A 19,736-nucleotide genomic window follows, 5' to 3' on the forward strand; every position below is an offset into this window, starting at 1 on the left:
AATACCTCAAAAATGGCAAATAAACCATATACCTTTTAGAACTATATGTGTTTTGTAATGTAAACATAAATTTAATGGAAAAACTTCACGAAAAGTGTGAATTTTTAACCAGAAAAAAAACTTAACGTTCACGGAGAACGGTCGGACGCCATCTTGGCTTAAAATCGTGTTTGGACCAGTTCATTATGATGCGGGTGAGTCAGACTTAGCAATAGAGGGCGGGCGTCATGCACTGTGCACACTGCAGTGAAGGTCTTCACATGAAGCCCGCCCTCTGTTGTTGACAAGTGCTTAATCTACCCGTATCATAATGGTCTGGTCCAAACACGGTTTTTAAGCCAAGATGGCGTCCGACCGCTTTCCGTGCAAGTGAAGTTTTTTTCTGGTTAAAAATTCACACTTTTTGTGAAGTTTTTTTTATTAACTTTACGTTTATATTACAGAACACATATAGTTCTAAAATGTATATGGTTTATTTGCCATTTTTGAGGTATTTAAAACGTGTTGGCGGCGTGTTGGCGGCGCTCTGGGCTTGTTGTCGGCGTTGTCGGCTTTTAGTAGGACCGACAACTACTGTACGTGTGATTTCCTTGGAAGTTGGTTCTTTAAAATAAAGTTGTTTTGACTTTCGACGACTAAGCTTTCGGTGCCCACCGAGCAACTCAACATGCACGACGGCGGGGGTGCCACGAATCCTGTAAAGATTTTCGCAAATATCTTCATTTCTTTCGTTGGTGCGGGCGGTCTTGGACTTCCGTTCGCTTTCAAAGAGGTAAAGACATGAATCCCAAAGTTATTGGGATGGGGGCATTGGTGTTAATGAGTGTTTCACCTGTCAATTAATGTTTCAATTAAAAAATAATGTTAATGATGATTTTAATTAACTGCTGTCTTGATGTGTGTTTAAATTACTGTTTAACTTTGTCATCACTCACAAAACACATTCACATTGTGTTATTTATTAATAACTTTATTGTTTATTAACTTTATAAATATAAATATCATCAAACATTCTAACTCTATTTATAGAGTCTATAGACAGATTGATACTGAGTATAATCATGGAGGTAGAATAATCATCTTGGATGGTCAATGTAAACGTGTAGTGGACCCGTGTTGTATGTGGAATGGAAGTGTGCCAAAACAGTTAATATCATGAGTGAGTTGAGTCAGAGATCGAGTAGAGAGATCGAGTAGAGAGATCGAGTAGAGAGATCGAGTAGAGAGATCGAGTAGAGAGATCGAGTAGAGAGATCGAGTAGAGAGATCGAGTAGAGAGATCGAGTAGAGAGATCGAGTAGAGAGATCGAGTAGAGAGATCGAGTAGAGAGATCGAGTAGAGAGATCGAGTAGAGAGATCGAGTAGAGAGATCGAGTAGAGAGATCGAATAGAGAGAGGGGGGGGGGGGGGGGGCGAGGGGACCAGAAGGAGAAGCCCAGCTCAAGTACTTAACACGAAAGCGAATTTTAAGATTTTTTTTGTAATGCAATATAAATCGTGTTATGCCCCACTTTTCCTAATTGTGATGCAAGATAATTTGGTTTGCTTTCTTCATTCATTTCTTCATTCACATCTTGAGAAAGACTCTTACTAGTGCTAGGATTGAAACATAATGAATGCTAATTAATAGGCCTAATAATATTAAATAAATGTTTTAAATAATTTATCAAATACACATAATTTTCTTTTCCTTTTTACTTACATTTCAGGCAGGAATCTTAGAGGGGGTGTTAATTCTGGGCTTTGTGTCTGTAGTAAGGTGAGTCTATATCTATTATTAGCCCTTAGTTAGTTACAGGTTCTTCCCAATGTTGAAGTGAAGGATTAAAGCTCATAGCAGTACAATATTTTCAGTCAAGATAACAAGATCACCAATTGTGAGTTACTAGAATTGCCTCAAGGCTAACATTGTTATATTGTTTCTTTGTTCTCAGTGTAAAAGCTATGCTCATGCTCATCGACTGCAAGTACAAGCTGGAGGAGAGACTAGACGTTCGCAGAAAGTTCAAAATTGTCAGCAAAGTGAAAATGGATGACGTTGAAGGGAAAGAGCTGCTCAAGAATGAGGACACAGCAGCACAGAATGGATTAAACGGACAGCATGGGAAGAGCTCAGCTGAGGAGACGGAGGTATTATCATCTTATTAGGTTTCAAGGAGTATCTGAAAACTACAGTGGCTCATACTTGCATATAAGTCAATTGCGAGTTAGATTTGAAAAATGTCTGGTAAATTTTAATTATTTGGACTATCGAGACAGTTGCTACGTCACATGATTCAGGGAAAGCTTTTGCCTAGTTACGTAAGAGACAGTGATCACCCATACACAACTTTGAATTAATGTGTTTGCTTGTCTGAAGGCTGCAATGCAAAAGCTTGCTCCATCTTGTGACATAGCAGCAACTGTCCGTACAGTCTGATTGATTCATATTTAAGCCGTAAGTTGTTATTAATAGCAAATCATTGAACTAGACTTTAGTCAAATCTAACTCGCCAATAATGGCTTATTTCTAAAGTTTTATTGCCATACATATTTGGACAGTTTGACAAATACATACAGCTTTCATTAAAAATGTTTGTTTTGTTTTCATCTCAGAGTCCGAAGAATGAGATAGACTATGGAGATGTAGGTAAGTGTAGAAGGAACAGGCTGTGTCTCAGTTTGTCTTAGATGTAGAAAGTGCTGTGTGCTCTATCATACGATGTACATGTACGTTCACTAACTGTTTTCTGTTGCTGCAGTTGTCTTCAGATGTCTGCTTTTTCTTTAAAAAGTCCTTCTATTTCATTCTCTTTTTAACTTCCTGTATACAGTAGATGTGTGAATCTGACAGTGTTAATACTATAATAGTATGGAGCAGAAGAAAGGTTATTGGAATTGTAAAGAAACAAAGAGAAACTTGGCTATGACAATGGTTTTAAATGGCATGTTTTATTATATTCTGTTCTGTTCTGTTGTCTTATTCAGGTTTCTACGCATTAGGAAATAAAGGAAAAGTACTTGTTGATACGTCCATTGTTGTGTCACAAATAGGTGAGTATGTAAGCATACAAAATTAATGTAAATGATCCACTTTATACTCCGAGATGCAGAGAAGCCATTTATGGACAAGGTGGAGTGTGCATGGTCAGGGGCAATGGCCAGAAATGAAATGTGAATAAAATGTAAAGAATAAAACTCTAATACACCGAGTCCCTGTTCTTTCGATGTCTTTTAAAATAGTTAAAACTATGTTTGCCAGTGTCAGAACAATGAAACAGTGACTGTGTCTGCTCTTTCTGAGAGTCAATGGCTTCACTACAAGAATTAGTAAATGAAATATGTAAGGCCTTTGTGAGGAGAGCGAGACTCTGTGGCTCATTGAATTGTTTGTGTCTTCATCCAACAGGATTTTCTTGCGCCTACCTCATCTTTATCTCAAGTAATCTGGTGACCTTTGTCCCCGGACTGGCCAAGCATCATTGGGTTGCTGTCATGATGGTCCCTCTGACATTATTGTGTCTGCTTAGACATCTCAATAGATTAGCACTATTCAGGTATGAGGATAATGGTTTGGAATAAGATATTAACACATTCTCCCTTAGTAGTGTGGTGAATTACGGTAAAAGGCATTGGACACGTTTGGTCATTACTCAAAATATTTACCAGGGATATTGGAATTGAAGGTCTTTGGGTTACAGTTTTTTGGTAAACTTTTTTAATTCCAGGCATATGTCCCTGGTTTTTGTTTTGTTTTGATTATGTTTGTATCTTGTATGTGTTTTTATGCCCAATAATTACTGTAATAATAACAATAAAATAATCGTTAGCATAAAAACGTACTTGGTAACAAGCAATGGAGAGCTGGTATGAAACATTGTGAGAAAGGGCTCCCTCTGAAGTAACATAGTTTTTGAGAAAGAGGGTAATTTCTCTCTCAAATAATTTGAGATTTTAGACCTGAAGCCTTTTGTTGGCATCTGAAAGCACACAAGTTTGTGCAACAAGGGTGTTTTTTCTTGTTCTCTCGCAACTTTAAAGCAGGAAAAGAGTAACAAATATTAATCGCTGCATGTTTATGTGGATAGTTTCTTCCTCTTTGCATGATGTTTAAAATTGACTTTTCCCTCAAGTAAGGGAAAATTTAACAAAGTAGTATTGCAAGCAATACATCAAGAACATTTTGTAAGATAAATAATCTTTTTGTTTTAAAGTCATTTTACCCAAATCCATCAGAAGGACATAATCTAACAAATGAAAAAAAATGGTTTGGGAAAGTGGGGTAGTGGGCAGGTCAGAGATTAGCCTTGTAAGTGTAGATTCTTGCATTTGTTTGTACATTCAATGCACAAATCTACAATTTCTCATCCATTCCCCAATACCAGAATAGATATTTGGATTAGATGTTTCCTCAAGTAGTTACTTAGTATTTTTCTCTTTGCTCTTCAGCCTGTTTGCGGACTTTGCAAACATATTTGCATATTCCGTCGTCTTTTGGTTTGACTTTGAGCATGTGAAGAATGTGCGGTGAGTAGAGTTGTTGACAATCGATCTTGGAATTATTGTGTAGAACTTTGTCATAGGGTTGCCAGTTTGATGTTTTTTTTCCAACAAATGCATGGACCCAAATGGAGTATGAAAAAATCAACGTTCCCATTGTGTTGTTTTTTTATGATGCATGAGTTCAGATGTAGTTGAAGTGCTAAAAAGACACCATTGTAAAAAAGTAAAGACTAACTAATAACATAAAAACTGCTGGGCTTTTGTATTGCAACAACCACTTCATCAGATGCAGTTAGTTGTTGCTACAAAAGCTAATGCAGGTTTTTTTTTATTAGTTAGTCTTTAAGTGTTACTACCTGACTACAACTGCCTTCTTTTATCTGTCAGATAAACACAGCCTTAATTAGTTATTGTATTTGTGTGTTCTTTGTTGCTTATGGAAAATAGATAGAAAACAAAAATAGAAAAAAAGGTATTATTGTAAAAACCGTTTACCAAAGCTCAAATTTGTTGTTGGTTTCCGTGATACCATCGGTCTTTTCCTGTGTGTGGTACAAATAAAAGAAAAAATGAGTGAAAAGTCTCTAATTTCCATTCTGTTTATAGACCTTGTTAATGTATGTTTAGCTATTGTTCTCATTTGCTCCTTTATGTGTATAAACAAAATATATAAAAAAACAGTGTAAGAAGTTTGAATGCATTATAATACACAAAGATTAATAACTTACTAGTAATTAATCAATATTTGCATCGCATGAGATTTCACAGCAACAACTGATTGAAATTAAGAATAACAACTTCAACCAAGGTTTGTATGTACATGTACACAAACATTTCTTACAATATCTTGTTGTAAATTACATTGTTGATACACAATGATTCTTTCCCCTGCAGGATTCATCCCAAACAGATGTCTATGGTTGGATTTCCATTTTTCCTTGGCATTGCATTCTACTGTTATGAGGTATTGATAATATTAATAGTAATAGTATAGGTTTTCCCGGCCAATTTCAATAAAAAATCAATTCATCATAGATACCCAGCTCTTTCATCTGAAAATGATCCTCTGTTGAATCAGCATTCAACAGTTAAAAGGAGTAATTCAACTTCACCAGTTTAGTATTCACTGGTCAAATAAGATCATTCAATTTCATTAGGCAGCAAAGACTTTCGTAAAAGTCAGCAGCAAGATGTGGTTCAATTTCATCAAGTGTAAAATAGTAATTTCTTTTGTAAATTTTATAGTGGTGCTTCACCCTAGGCCAATATCAGGACTAATTCTACCATGGCCCATGTGCTGCAATGTCATTCCAGCCCTAAAATTCTGATTTGATTTTTTTTTTTAAAGAATTTTTGTTTTGTAATGTTTCTTCATTTTGGTAAATAATTTATTATGAAAGACCAATTGGATAAACCAGAGAGCTTTTTCAGATTTATCCTCATAATATATTGCTGGCTGACACAATGGATTTATTATACAGCACAACTGGAATAACATTAAAACCCTGATACACGTACCAGAAAACAGCTGCAACTTTCCCATCAGTAACCCTAACAAAATATTGATTTTTAAGAATAAATATGTCTACCATATGTCCACCATTTATTTTATAAGAATATTGATGAATCGGCTGCAGACTGTTTCATGCCGTTGACTTGTAGTGTGTTTGTTACATTTAGCACTATTATGCATGGTTTTCGCTCAACATTTTGAAAGGTTAGCTGAATTGAATCGTGGTCCTCAGAATGTTTTTTTCGTGGCCATAAACTTCAGTATTTTCAGAGAAACAGAATCGTAAACACATTAAACTCAATTTAGTTTGGACCAACTTGGTGTCTAAAGTTTGAAAACGCACTAGACATAAAAAGTCTATTGACCCCTTGCACGCGCGTCACACGCGGCGACTGATGCCACGCTCACCATGTTGGTGGGCAGTTAGGTTTACGTGTATTATGCCGCGTCGCCTAAAATGCGCACGTCACTGCATAACGCACAGCATACTCTATGCATAGAGTTATATATGAAAATGCACAGGGAAATTGCCCACCAGTATGGCGCATTCAAGATTTTGCTGATGATGACGTCAGGTGAAATGGGTCAATAGAGACATAAATTTTGTTTCCATTGTTTATTTAATTGGCAATCCTTTTTTTTTTGTCTTTAATTGTAAATTGTAATTTTTTTTATTAATGTAACAAAAATTGGGTTGTTGATGAACTGTTTCCTTGAAGGCAGTATGGACACTCTTGGTAATTACTCAAAATAATGATTAGCATAAAACCTTTCTTGGTGACGAGTAATGGGGAGAGGTTGATGGTATAAAACATTTTGAGAAACTGCTCCCTCTGAAGTGCCATAGTTTTCGAGAAAGAAGTAATTTTCCACGAATTTGATTTCGAGACCTCAGACTTAGAACTTGAGGTCTCGAAATCAACCATCTAAACGCACTCAACTTCGTGTGACAAGGGTGTTTTTTTTCTTTCATTATTATCTCGCAAGTCCGGTGACCGATTGAGCTCAGATTTTCACAGGTTTGTTGCTGTATGCATATGTTGAGATACACATACTGTAAAGACTAGTCTTTGACAATTACCAATAGTGTTCAGTGTCTTTAAAATTAAATAAATCTGGCTTTGATTTGTACCTGTTTTAAAAACATAATATTTTGATTATTTATAGTTATAATCTTTGGAATTCAGTATTGTGTTTTGTTTTGCAGGGTGCTGGTATGATTCTGGCTCTTGAATCCTCTGTTTTAGCCTCCAAAAGGCACAAGTTTAAAAAGTAAGTGATCAAATTGAATAGTTTATACATGGTTTTACCCCACAGTTTAGTATTTATAGTAAGTTAGCTTACTATCATGTTTGTACACTTGTAGTAAAACACCCTGAAAACACTGTCACATTCACAGAGGTTGGCTTCCTCGAGAAGAAATAATAACTTGAGAAATTCCAACCAGTTGTCATTTATTAAAATTGTCACACAAGTTGTTACAACAAAACCATAAACCCCAAGTTTAGAATTTATAGTGGTTGGCTTCCTCGAAGAGGACTAATAACCCGATAAATTCCGACCAGTCGCATTGTATTACACGCCACAAAAACCATTACAACAATACCATTACTCGTATATTTGCTGTCCTGGTCCATAAACTGTTTCTCTCGTACTGTTATAAGTTGGCTTTTTGTGTAATTCTTTCAGGATCATTTGCCCTTTCATGTTGTGGGTTTTGTTCTAAGTGTGCATTTTAATGTTTTCTGCTTTTTATCGTAATTACTTCATTTTGTACACAAGATACCATAAAATTCATTTTTTTTTTTTTTTTTTTTTTTTCAACTTTAAGTGTCTTTTTATTAAATATTTATAAAATAAATAAACCATTATTATTAATAGAGGGCTTTCATCTTTTGCGGAATTGATGGCTCTAATTTCCAAATGTTTTTCTCTTTATTTTTCTAGAATTTTCATAACTGCCCTGACAATCGTCACTGTGCTGTATATTAGTTTTGGTGTGTGTGGATATTTGGTAAGTAATAGTTTTCATTTTCTCCTTTCGTATTCCCAAACTAACATATTTGGTTGTGTTACTAACTGTAAGGGCATTTTACAGGCACCTCAAAGTAAAGAATTCTTTCACATTTGAATGTTCTCGTAAATTTTCCTAGGAATCTGGAGACATTGTTTGAAAAATTACTCATTTAATACAAAAGTAGTCTTGTTTGTTGTAGCATGCACTGCAGTTGGTAATGCCTCATTTTTGCCTTGTGCGACGAAAAAAGGCACTAAAAACTGTAGCGTTGATAGAACATAACAGTTAGTTTTTAATAATAATAATGGTATTTATAGAGCGCCTATTCCAAAGGATACAAAGCGCTAGGGAGAATGCAACCAAAAGCCAAATTGAGAATAATGAATAAAAAGCCAAACCTAGTGCTGTTGTAAGGGGCAGTTAGAGGGGGGAGTAAGTGGACTTTAATTTACTCTGTCTGCATTTTGAGCCTCGGTTACTAAAGAAGCGCCAAATCATGAAGCATGGACGCCTCCAGCGAACAACTCAGCCGGAACAATCGGAACTGAAAACTCACATCTAACAAATTTGTTTAGAAATATTTGTTGTACGTTTGCAATGATTTATTTCATGCTATTATTATTATTGATATTATTTTTGAATCTTTTATGCAATTTCAGTCCTTTGGAGCAGAAACAGAAAGTATCATCACATTAAACCTTCCTCCCGGTAAGAATTCTATAGAAATGTTTAAATTTTTCATTTTAATCATCAGAATACTTGAGATTATTATTTGGTGTTTCTGCAAACCTTTCCCTCAACCTAATTATTTAATCTCCAAATCAATCAAAAGAGTGAGAGACTAAATTTTGACATGGTCCCCCTTATTGAACATTCAAAGATTTTTAGGAATTTTCAAAGACGCAAGTTATTTTTTATATTTCTTTTTAATGTGGGGGCCATGTTTTATTTTTTTTTGTTTCCAGGTATTCTTCCAGAGCTTGTTAAGAGCTGTCTCTGTTTCTCTCTATTCTTCACATATCCCGTCATGATGTTCCCTGTTGTTAGCATTATCGAATCCAGGCTAATGCCTGACCCAAATAAAAATGAAAAACATGGGGTAAGTATAAAGGAAAGCTGGACAAATAATCAAACCCCTTATAATGTCGCAAGCTAAAACAGCGCCCTTCATAAGAGAGTATAAAGATAATCACATTCAAGAAACTGGTTATAAAACAAAACTTTTTGACACTATCACAAATATCATGGTTGACACGGTCTACGTACTTAATGTCAGAGTTAAATTTCAATCTGAAAGAAGGACTATTAATCCAATTTAGAAGCAAGAAATCCTTGTGCAAGCCTAAACCATTTTGAACTCTATCAATTAAAAATATTCTTGTAATAAGCAAAATCATCACTGGCCTCGCAATTCAGGAGGTGAGCATAAAAAGACACCGCCTTGGAAGTGCTGTTAAAAAAATCTGACAAATTAATTCAGACCATGTAAGAGAGGCGAGAGGCGAAGTTTTTCAGTATTTATGAAGACCAATGGCGGATTTAACTTTAGGAGAATTACCAGAATGTCTGTAATGTTTTTATCTAAATCGTTGAACCCTGTGTTTTTGTATTGTCAGAATATGCTGCGATCAGCCATGGTGTTAATAACGGGTTTGGTGGTGATTCTTATACCAAACATTGCAACGCTGATGGCGCTGGTTGGCGCAACGTGCTGCACTCTTCTAGCTTTTATCCTACCCGGATTATTTCATATGGAAATATTCAAAGAGTAAGTTTAGCATTTCAATTTATCACTGTTTCAGTCCGGTGAATTTTGTGCACAAAATGTGGCATGGTGTACCCCCACCCACCCCAAACCCATTTGTGTTTTCATTGTGCTGGGAATTTCAGGAATTCTTTACAGAATTTTTTTTTGGGGGGGGGGGCTGTTATAGTATGGGAACATTGGGGTTGGGCGCATGTCGGACATTTGGATTGGTTCTTTGTTACAATTTGTGCAAATAAATTGTTTTTGAAGCAAACTGACAAATGGAGTTTTTCTGTGCTTCAACAAAGTATTTGTTTGCCAAGATGACAAATCGGCGTTATGAGTAGGCCTGGGCGAATTATTCGAATATCCGGTTAATGGCGAATAGGTTTTCCTATCCGTAACCGCGAATGCCTTTTTTTTCTTAACCGGATATCCGCATAGGGCGCGAATAGCTATTTATAAACCGGATAGTTCTGTAATTACAACCGAGTAACCGGATATTCTTTAATATCCGAATATCCGCGGACGTCGGGCGACAACTGATATGAATGATTTGTCTGAATCCTTATGAAACTTCTATTAAGACAGCATAAAACAGCATAAATTAAGTATCAAACTATGCTCACCTCCGTGAAGAGTTAAAACAATGACATTTCTGACGGAATTTGTTCAAAGGTTACAAAAGTTTTCCTTCACGTAGAGTGAATCACGATCAAAAGAAAAAGCAAACCGCCATCTTTAAATTAGATCCGGTCATTTTTATGAATGAACCGAGTGACACTGTCTAAAACTAATATCAATCCGCCCATAAGATCTCATTCACAAACGAACAGCGCCCTCTAGCGGCAAAAAAAAAAAAAATCTTTTTTTTTTTTTTTTTTTCTTTAAAGCGCCCTCTAGCGGTGAAAAAACTATTCGAATATCCGGTTAATTTCGGATAGTTGGCCAGCGGTATCCGAATAACAAAATTTCACTATTCGCCCAGCACTAGTTATGAGGAAAACATTTTACTTTTGTGTTTTTGTTATTTATAGTCATTTTAGATTGAAAACTGGACCTTAAAATTTTGCTGAACAAGTTGAAGGGTCAAGTTTTTGCATTGCTGACCTGTTTTGTCTTTTATTCTTGCAGGTCTCTGACAAGACGAGAGTGGATGTTTGATATATTTCTTATAGTCATGGGAATCATAGCGTAAGTATTTTTTTGTAAAACATCAAAAACCTATTGTCTCCTCTCGATGTTCCACCAGCTACAAACCTCGCACAACACTTGACAAAGCTCTTACACACACTTTGGTACAATGCCTCACCATGTACCCAAGTCAGTAGAGTTTATGGATATCTTAAAGTGAATTGAATTTTAGGCCTATGATGTACTACATGTACTAGCTAGTTTCTATTACAAATCTCTTCTCACTAACGATAAAGCATGCTAAATTACCAATTTCGGTACTTGAACAAGATGAAACTCTTGCCAATTGAACTAGCTTAATGTCAGACCAAATCCAGGATATGTTATTGATGTGTGAAGTCTACGTGCATGTACTTTCAACATTGTTCAATGAAAAAATAAGTATTATGGACGGGCTTTGTGCCCTTTCATGGGGTCTCCAATTTCCCTAGAAGATTTTGAACAGCAAGCTGTGTTTAAAGCTTGCCCCAAACCAAATGTGCGGCTCTGATAAGTGGATGTCATATTCATAATTTGTTCCACACTGCTCTTAAAATTGTAATGACTTCCTTGGACAGTAAATTTACGAGACTGGTAGAGACCTTAGTAAAAGTCTTAAAGAACATAAATCCCATGGCCGCCGAGGGAAATATGACAAATCTACCACTGTCAATTACCCGACTGATCTAGACCATGTCATAGATTGGGAACAAGGTCATGATCAAATCATAGCTCCTCAGAAACATTGGTACACCCGTCACATCAGAAAAGATATAAGGATCCATAAACACAACACTTCCTCTAGACAAGTATTTGGCCCACATTCCAACCTCAAAAGACATAGCATTACTTCATCAGCAGTATTTGGCATGTGCACATGTAACGTACATGTAGAAATGGTAGACACAAGTATTTGGCACACATTCCAACCTCAAGACATAGCATTACTTCATCAGCAGTATTTGGCATGTAGAAATGGTAGACAGTATTTGGCACACATTCCAACCTCAAGACATAGCATTACTTCATCAGCAGTATTTGGCATGTAGAAATGGTAGACAGTATTTGGCACACATTCCAACCTCAAGACATAGCATTACTTCATCAGCAGTATTTGGCATGTAGAAATGGTAGACAGTATTTGGCACACATTCAAACCTCATGACATAGCATTACTTCATTATTAGTATTTGGCATGTACATGTAGAAACAAGTACATGTATTTGTCACACATTCAAACCTCAAGACATAGCATTACTTCATCAGCAGTATTTGGCATACAATGCTACCGCCCTATTACACTGAAATCCCAGTCTGCTGATATGATCCAGTTCACAGCACTTTTAGTTCTGGCAAGTTTTGTTTATGGTAGCACTTTTGTGCCTGATATGCAATCAACAAACAATCAAGCACCCTTGGCTTAAGCGTCGTCACTTAAAGCCATTGGACACTTTCTGAACAGAACAAAAACTAAAAGTTCACAGATTTACAAAAATCTTACAGGTTTACAGAAAGTAATGGTGAAAGACTTCCCTTGAACGATTATTCCATGAAATGTTTTACTTTTTGAGAAAACATTAAAACAATTAACGGATTAATTTCAAACACATGTCATGACCAGCGAAACGTGCGAACAACAAAGGTGGGTTTTCTCGTTATTTTCTCCCGACTCTGATGACCGATTGAGCCTTATTTTCCACAGGTTTGTTATTTTATATATAAGTTCTGACACATGAAGTGTGGGCCTTTGGACAATACTGTTTACTGATGTATTGCGATTGCTTTAATGATCCTTTCGAGTTACCCTTGTAACGTTAACACAGCTCTCACATACGTATTGATACATTTTGTGGTTTCAGGACTTGTCTTGGTACATGGGACGCCTTAAAGCGTCTTTTTCCTTGGCTGGAAGCAAGCAGCCCTGAAGTCCTTCCGAGCTCTTTACAAGTACCTGTCAGTGATCCAGTCGGTGATCTTATACATGTAGCACACTCCGTTCATCAATCACTCATCAATGGAACAAACCAACCTTAGCGCAACGCCATGTTTGACCAAATTAATAAATAACTGTAAAAGGCCATGTCACATGAGGCAATAGACCCTTCCCATGAAATATGTAGATTGCACGTATAGCGCATGCGCACTAACATTTGGTTGGCAAAATGAGGGAACATCACGCTGTTTTGTACACGGCTAATGAGTGCGTGACGCAGATGTGATTGCATATCTGCTTAGTGCACAACTCTATGGCGTTTACCAACCAACAGTGTCTGTACGCATGCGTGAATGTTATTAGCATATTTCATGGGAAGGGTCCATTACATGTAGTTACATGTACAGGCAATCTCAAAGAAGAGAATCCATTCACATTGAATGTTTAAAAAAATTCTTGGGAATTGTAAGAATTTGTTTGAAAAGTTAAGCCCGGTTTATACCATCCAGCGAATGCGAAATGAGTAATTCACAACAGTTCAACACCTGGGAAAACATTCGCTGCGAAAACGGCCATGTGGAGCCAAAATTCGCTTTGCATTCACAGGAAGTATGAACGGGGATTTACTCTTAAAGGAACACGTTGCCTTGGATCGGTCGAGTTGGCCTTTGAAAAGCGTTTGTAACCCTTTTTTTATAAAATGCATATGGGTAGAAAGATGTTGTAAAAGTAGAATACAATGATCCACACAAACATGCCTCGAAATTGCACAGTTTTCCTTTTACCTCGTCGACTAACACAGTCGGCCATTTATGGGAGTCAAATTTTTGACTCCCATAAATGGCCAACCTTGTTAGTTCGCACAGTATAAGGAAAACCACGCAATTTCGAGGCACACTTGTGTGGATCATTGTATTCTACTTTGAAAACATCTTTCCAATCATATGCATTTTATAAAAAGGGTTACAAACGCTTTTTACAGACCAACTCGACCAATCCAAGGCAACGTGTTCCTTTAATGTGCACTACTGCAGTTGGTTGCCTCCAAGTTGCCTCGTGTGACAAGGCCCCAACGGTGATGCAGTGTGATAGGGTGATACTGTTGGGTGAGGGTGCGTAAGGGAAGAATGGAAAGTTAAAGGTATCATACAGGATTGGTAATGATGAAAAAAGTAGTCGTTGAATTTTAGTCTGAAAGTTTTACTGATTATGAAGTTCATACTAGAACCATTTTTGTCTGTGAAATATTTCCCTCTGCAATGCAGTCGAGAAAAATGAAAAACTAACAAAAAGAAAACAAATAACAGTTGATTTCGGTTGAATCAAGTGTCAACATGCTGACAATTGTGCAACGTTTTCTCCATTGTCTCCTTACTCACGCAACACATTAAGCAAACATTTTGTGTTTGTTTCATGAATAACGGTTGATCACACAAAACATGGAATATGTCTGCAACTTCTTATCAGCTCTACACAACCTGTAAGATACTTTTGAACAAGCGGTAACCAAAGTGTTCAAGCTTTTGTAAGTTGTTCTGCCAGAGATACCTAGGGTTGTGTTGCAAAAGGTCCAACCCGAACAAATTTACTGTTTCCTGAATTTTTGCATTCCTCCAAAACTCTCTCCTCTCATGAGCAAGAATTGTCCCGCTGTCAGACAACTTTACTCATAGTTTTATTTGAATTTGTCTCATAATGCTTAAATGTATTTTTGTATTATTTTTTATAAATACCTTTGTTTTTAATCTGAAGCGAAAGAGTCACAAACTTGTTTTGAAAATGATCCCTTGAGTGTATTTCCTGTACTATGCTACAAGATCGTTTATGTCCGTTTGTTTTGAAATGGGTTTCAATGGGCATTTAATGAAAATAATAATAGGAATGAATGTAAAGGCAACCCTCATTATAACATTATAAAGAGCACGTTAGATAGACGTTCTGCTTATAAATCAGATGTCAGGAATCTCATTTCTGTTTTGAGTTCCTCTGTCAACTTTTGTTATAAATGGCACATTATAATAAGGGTTCCGCTTATAAAGAATACATACTGAAGTCCTTGTTTTGTTTTTCCCCTTTGTTTATTATATTTATATTGTCATTACTGCTACACCAACTTGAGTAGACGACCCAACCATAGTTTAAAGCCATTGGACCCTTTCAGTTCAGAAAAAAAAAAAAAAGTTCACAGATTTACAAATAACTTACAGGGTTTACAGAAGGCAATGGTGAAAGACTTCTCTTGAAATATTATTCCATGAAATGCTTTACTTTTTGAGAAAACAGCAAAACAATGTAAATTCTCGTTAACGAGAATTACGGATTTATTTGAAACACATGTCATGACACGGCAAAACGTGTGGAAACAAGGGTGGGTTTTTCCGTTGTTTTCTCCCGACTCCGATGACCGATTGAGCCTAAATTTTCACAGGTTTGTTATTTGGTATAGAAGTTGTGGTACACAAAGTGTGGGCCTTGGACAACACTGTTTACCGAAAGGGTCCAATGGCTTTAATGTGTAAATAGTTTAAGTTGGGTAAAGAACTGAAGTTGGTATGTAACACCATAGGCCTTATCCAAACTGAACAACTTTAGCTGTAGCTGTTAGCGACAGCCACATTAAAGAACAGCCATCTATCCATTGCCATTAGTTAGATCAAAATCAAGCGACTTTGGCTACAGCTGTCGGTGTTAGCCTCTATCCATTGCCATTAATGCGGACACCTCAGCAATTTTTGTTTTTTTGTTTCACACCCAACTACTGCTGATGTCCCATCTGTAGATGGACCCGTTCAGAGTGAAAATATAATTGTTGACAGATTAGCGCACAACTCTTACAACTGTTCATGGTATGAAAGTGGTCATGTTGGAAAACTTCCAACATGAAATTGCATTACGTGTATTAAAAACAATTTTAATTTAATCTCGCTAATCCTTAATGCAATATTTGAAAAATAAAAATACAAGGATGTTTCTCACTATGATCTTGTGACACAGATGACCGATTGAGGTTAAACATTCATATTTTTTTTAAATTTCATTTATATGTGAATACACAAAGGGAAGATACTAGTCTTGGACAGTTACCGTTTTATGTTAACTCAGGTTAGGATTTTTGTTTTCAGTTAAGCCAGTTCCAATTTCTCTAAAATGTATATATAAGTATTTGAGGATGGCCATTGAATGTGCAAATCTTGGTGCAGTTTATTCCATTATAAGTTTGACAAATCAATGACAAATATATTTAATGTATTCATATCACGTGATTGATATTAGTGTTGAACTGTTGCTCTGGTCCAATTTTATAGAGCATGTAGGCCCCCTATGCGTGAAAACTTGCAAATAATAGCACAGAAACAGCCAAAATAAAATAGTGTTTATATTGTTGCAACTGGTGCACCACTCCTTCTTTTGCTAAAGTGCAATAAAAATTGCTGAGCAAGTTTTTGTGCTTAACAGAAATTGGGCTCATATAATAGTGAAAGGCAGTAGAATGTACTGAAGACCATCCCCTTCTAACTAATAATCTCCATTGTGTGACAAGAGGCCAAAGGTTAACATAAGCTTTTACAGGTGCTTGCAGCCTGTATAGTTATACATGTTTTGGTCAGATTTATCGGTAAACATAATTTTTGAACAAATCTCCATTTGGTTTGGGTTTAGGCACTTTAGATTTTCAGTATTTTGTTTTCTTTATTAGTTGTACTTTCTTAAAGATTTACATTTATTCCCTTTTGTCATACTGATGGCTGCCATTCTACAGTAGTGCAGATGAATTTTTTTTAGAATCACACATAAGCACCCTGAACTTATGTTACAAATAGAAGCTCAGTACCAGGAGTTTAGACAAAGTACCGAATTTCACTAACATTCTGTGCGCGAAATTGCTAAGACTAGTGCTAAGGCCTACTTGGCTGTACTTGTACTGCTGCGTATATGTCCACTTATCCAGAAAATCGCACAAGTGGAGGAAAGTTTGTCCGACGTCCCGATGTTTTTAACAAAAGTGACGTCATTACAGTGGAGTGCTGTTCATATGAACTAATCTGTCTTACGTTTTATTTCACAGTGTAGATATTTCAGTTTTAACATTTCATTTTGTACACTGTCTGTTCATGTGACAGTGAATAGTATTTAAATAATGACTTACTACAAAGTGTACATATCAGTGAACATGTGGAGAGTACTGCACACTATGTGTGTGACTGTAATCTACAGTGCTAATGTCATTTATAAGATTTTGGCTACTTTTATGGATTTTCACATGAAAGGCAAGCTCTCAAAAAGGTTCCCTTGTGATCATGCACCATGTTTTCCTCAAAGACACTGGACACTATTGGTAGTTATCAAAGACCAGTCTTCTCACTCTGTGCATCTCAACATATGCACAAAATAACAAACCTGTGAAAATTTAATGATAATAATGAAAGAAAAAACACAATTCTAAATCTGAGGTCTCGAAATCCAATTCGTGGAAAATTACTTCTTTCTCGAAAACTACTCCACTTCAGAGGGAGCCATTTCTCACAATGTTTTATACTACCAACCTGTCCCCATTACTTGTTACCAAGTAAGGTTTTATGCTAATAAATATTTTGAGTAATAACCAATAGTGTCCACTGTCTTTAATGGAAAGGTATATGTATTGAGAGCGTTGCAATAAGTTGTGATATCAATTTAAAATGATCTAACCATTTTAAAGCTGTACCTTGTTCCTAGTTTACTCCTCAAGTGTGAATAATTAATAATTTATCATCGTTCATTGGAGAAGCGTTGCATGTATATATATATTTTTTATTAAAATGTATGCACTTGGGAATAAATAACTCTGTTCTTTTATAATTTACGTACAGAAGAAAATGTCTCTTTCTTTATTAAACATTTGTACAGTACATATTTAGTTATAATTGATTATTCGTCGTAATCAATGGATACAAACACAGAGAGTTCTGGACTGGGCTCAATCAATGGGTGACTTTGGAACGCTAAGTGGCAGCAGACTTACCAGGTCAATTGTCATTGTTTACATAGTTCTGAGCATGTGCGCATTACCGAGAACAATGGATTTTACCTGGTAAGTCTGCTGCCACCAAGCGTCCCGAAAGTCCCCCATTCCATTTCTCTGCTTACCGCTGAATTCTGGGCTTCGGCTTGTGATCACCATTCTTCGCTACAGGGCAAGCACCAAATTTCTGCGCTAGCTGTGTAAGCGAAGAATACCAAGAAGCTTGGAGTGTCATGCGCACTTTTTAGCAAAAAATTCCCATCTAACCAGTGAAATTCGCTCGACATACTAAGCACAGAATTTCCTGCTTCAGTAAGTGCCAATTCGTTGCTTACAGTAACCAAAGCAATGAAACTGGGCACTGAAGTTAGAGCGTGTTACCTTCGTGAGCATTGACTGCAGCATCCCCAGCACTCACAGACATGCGAGTGCACAAGTTTCCTTCACAGACTGATTTGGTTAAAGTGTTCGTTTCAACCCAAGACTTTATACAGTACTACAAAGTAATCGATATTCATAGTTAATTTTCCTCAATTTCAATTGGGGTGGGGGCTCAAGCCAAAACTGGTAAAAACATGAAGATCAGCACATGATGCTAGCATGCTGTGTAATCATGAATATTTTAGGTCAACTCTCAGTCAATCTAGAGGTAAAGATCTGAGTGATTACATTAGCCTCCCCTGCAGTTGGGAGTTTATGGGAGTGCTTCAAGGTTGGTCTGGCTGCTTGAGCTCTCCCTGACACACGTTAGAAGCCAATCTCTGGGTCAGATCTCTGGCAATCTAGAGGCAAATATCTTAGTGATTCTTTTAGCCTCTTCTGCAGTTGCGAGTTTATGGGAGTGCTTCAAGGTTGGTCTGGCTGCTTGAGCTCTCCCTGACACATGTTAGAAGCCAATCTCTGGGTCAGATCTCTGGCAATCTAGAGGCAAAGATCTTAGCGATTCTTTTAGTCTCCTCTACAGTTGGGAGTTTATGTGAGTGCTTCAAGGTTGGTCCGACTGCTTGAGCTCTCCCTGACTGACGTTCAGAGAGGTTAGCTCTCTGTTAACTCTGTCAATCTAGAGGCAAAGATCTTAGTCACTCTTTTATCCTCTTCTGCACTGGGGAGTTTAAAGAAGGGATTCTCAAGGTTGGTCTGACTGCTTATACTTTTCCTGAGAGATGTTTAGAAGCTAATCTTTATGTCAGCTCTCAGTCAATCTAGAGGCAAAGATCTTAGCGATTCTTTTAGCCTCTTCAGCAGTTGGGAGTTTATGGGAGTGCTTTAAGCTTGGTCTTAAGCTTGAGCTCTCCCTGACACATGTGTAGAAGCTTACCTCTGAAACTTGTAACAGTCAATCTAGAGGCAAAGATCTTAGCGATTCTTGTAGCCTCCTCTGCAGTTGGGAGTTTTTGGGAGTGCTTAATGGTTGGTCTAACTCAGACTGCTTGAGCTCTCCCTGACTGATTTTCAGAAGCTAATCTTTATGTCAGCTCTCAGTCAATCTAGAGGCAAAGATCTTAGCTATTCTTTTAGCCTCTTCTGCAGTTGGGAGTTTATGGGAGTGCTTCAAGGTTGGTCTAGCCGATACAGCTCTTCCTGAGAGACGTTTAGAAGCTAACCTCTGTGTCAGATCTCGGGCAGCATCTGTTGGTCTGGACTCGGACATCTAATGGATGAAAGAACAAAATGGAAATAAAGGAAATATTTTAATATATTGAAAGTTTAGATTATTTTGTATTCGTATTTAATAAATGGCTACGCTCCATACATTTTTGTTTTATCTTAATACCAGTAATAACATCTAAAATAATATTTTATCAATTTCTTAAATAATATAAAAGTGTTTCGGCTGACCAACATGGAACATGCATTATGAAAGAATG

General features: G+C 36.8%; 2 protein-coding genes across 5 annotated transcripts in view; one reads left to right on the plus strand and one right to left on the minus strand.

The window, feature by feature from the left end:
* The first annotated feature begins 572 nt into the window (after positions 1-572).
* Positions 573-13,571, plus strand: LOC139936131 (uncharacterized). The gene is made up of 15 exons (XM_071930865.1): positions 573-772; positions 1,711-1,760; positions 1,936-2,131; positions 2,597-2,630; positions 2,969-3,034; positions 3,390-3,537; positions 4,430-4,507; positions 5,378-5,447; positions 7,204-7,268; positions 7,944-8,010; positions 8,673-8,721; positions 8,979-9,112; positions 9,630-9,781; positions 10,895-10,954; positions 12,793-13,571. The coding sequence occupies exons 1-15, from the start codon at positions 668-670 to the stop codon at positions 12,965-12,967; spliced, it is 1,449 nt and encodes a 482-aa protein (XP_071786966.1). The 5' UTR covers positions 573-667; the 3' UTR covers positions 12,968-13,571.
* Positions 13,572-16,990: 3,419 nt separating this feature from the next.
* Positions 16,991-19,736, minus strand: part of LOC139935952 (C2 domain-containing protein 3-like) — a 40,575-nt gene continuing 37,829 nt past the window's right edge. For all 4 annotated transcript variants that reach the window (XM_071930612.1, XM_071930614.1, XM_071930613.1 and 1 more), the window contains exon 42: positions 16,991-19,519. In XM_071930612.1, the coding sequence (XP_071786713.1) occupies positions 19,340-19,519 (180 nt within the window). In that variant the 3' untranslated portion in view covers positions 16,991-19,339. The remainder of the gene's footprint in view (positions 19,520-19,736) is intronic.

The sequence above is a fragment of the Asterias amurensis genome, chromosome 4 (genome assembly GCF_032118995.1).
Source record: "Asterias amurensis chromosome 4, ASM3211899v1".
Classification (NCBI taxonomy): Eukaryota; Metazoa; Echinodermata; class Asteroidea; order Forcipulatida; family Asteriidae; genus Asterias; species Asterias amurensis.

Excerpts from the sequence above, each read along its gene's own strand:
- LOC139936131 (XM_071930865.1), top strand. The coding sequence starts at position 668 with ATGCACGACGGCGGGGGTGCCACGAATCCTGTAAAGATTTTCGCAAAT. Across the intron at positions 1,761-1,935 it reads GGCTTTGTGTCTGTAGTAAG|TGTAAAAGCTATGCTCATGC; the intron begins GTGAGTCTATAT and ends CTTTGTTCTCAG. Across the intron at positions 10,955-12,792 it reads ATAGTCATGGGAATCATAGC|GACTTGTCTTGGTACATGGG; the intron begins GTAAGTATTTTT and ends TTGTGGTTTCAG.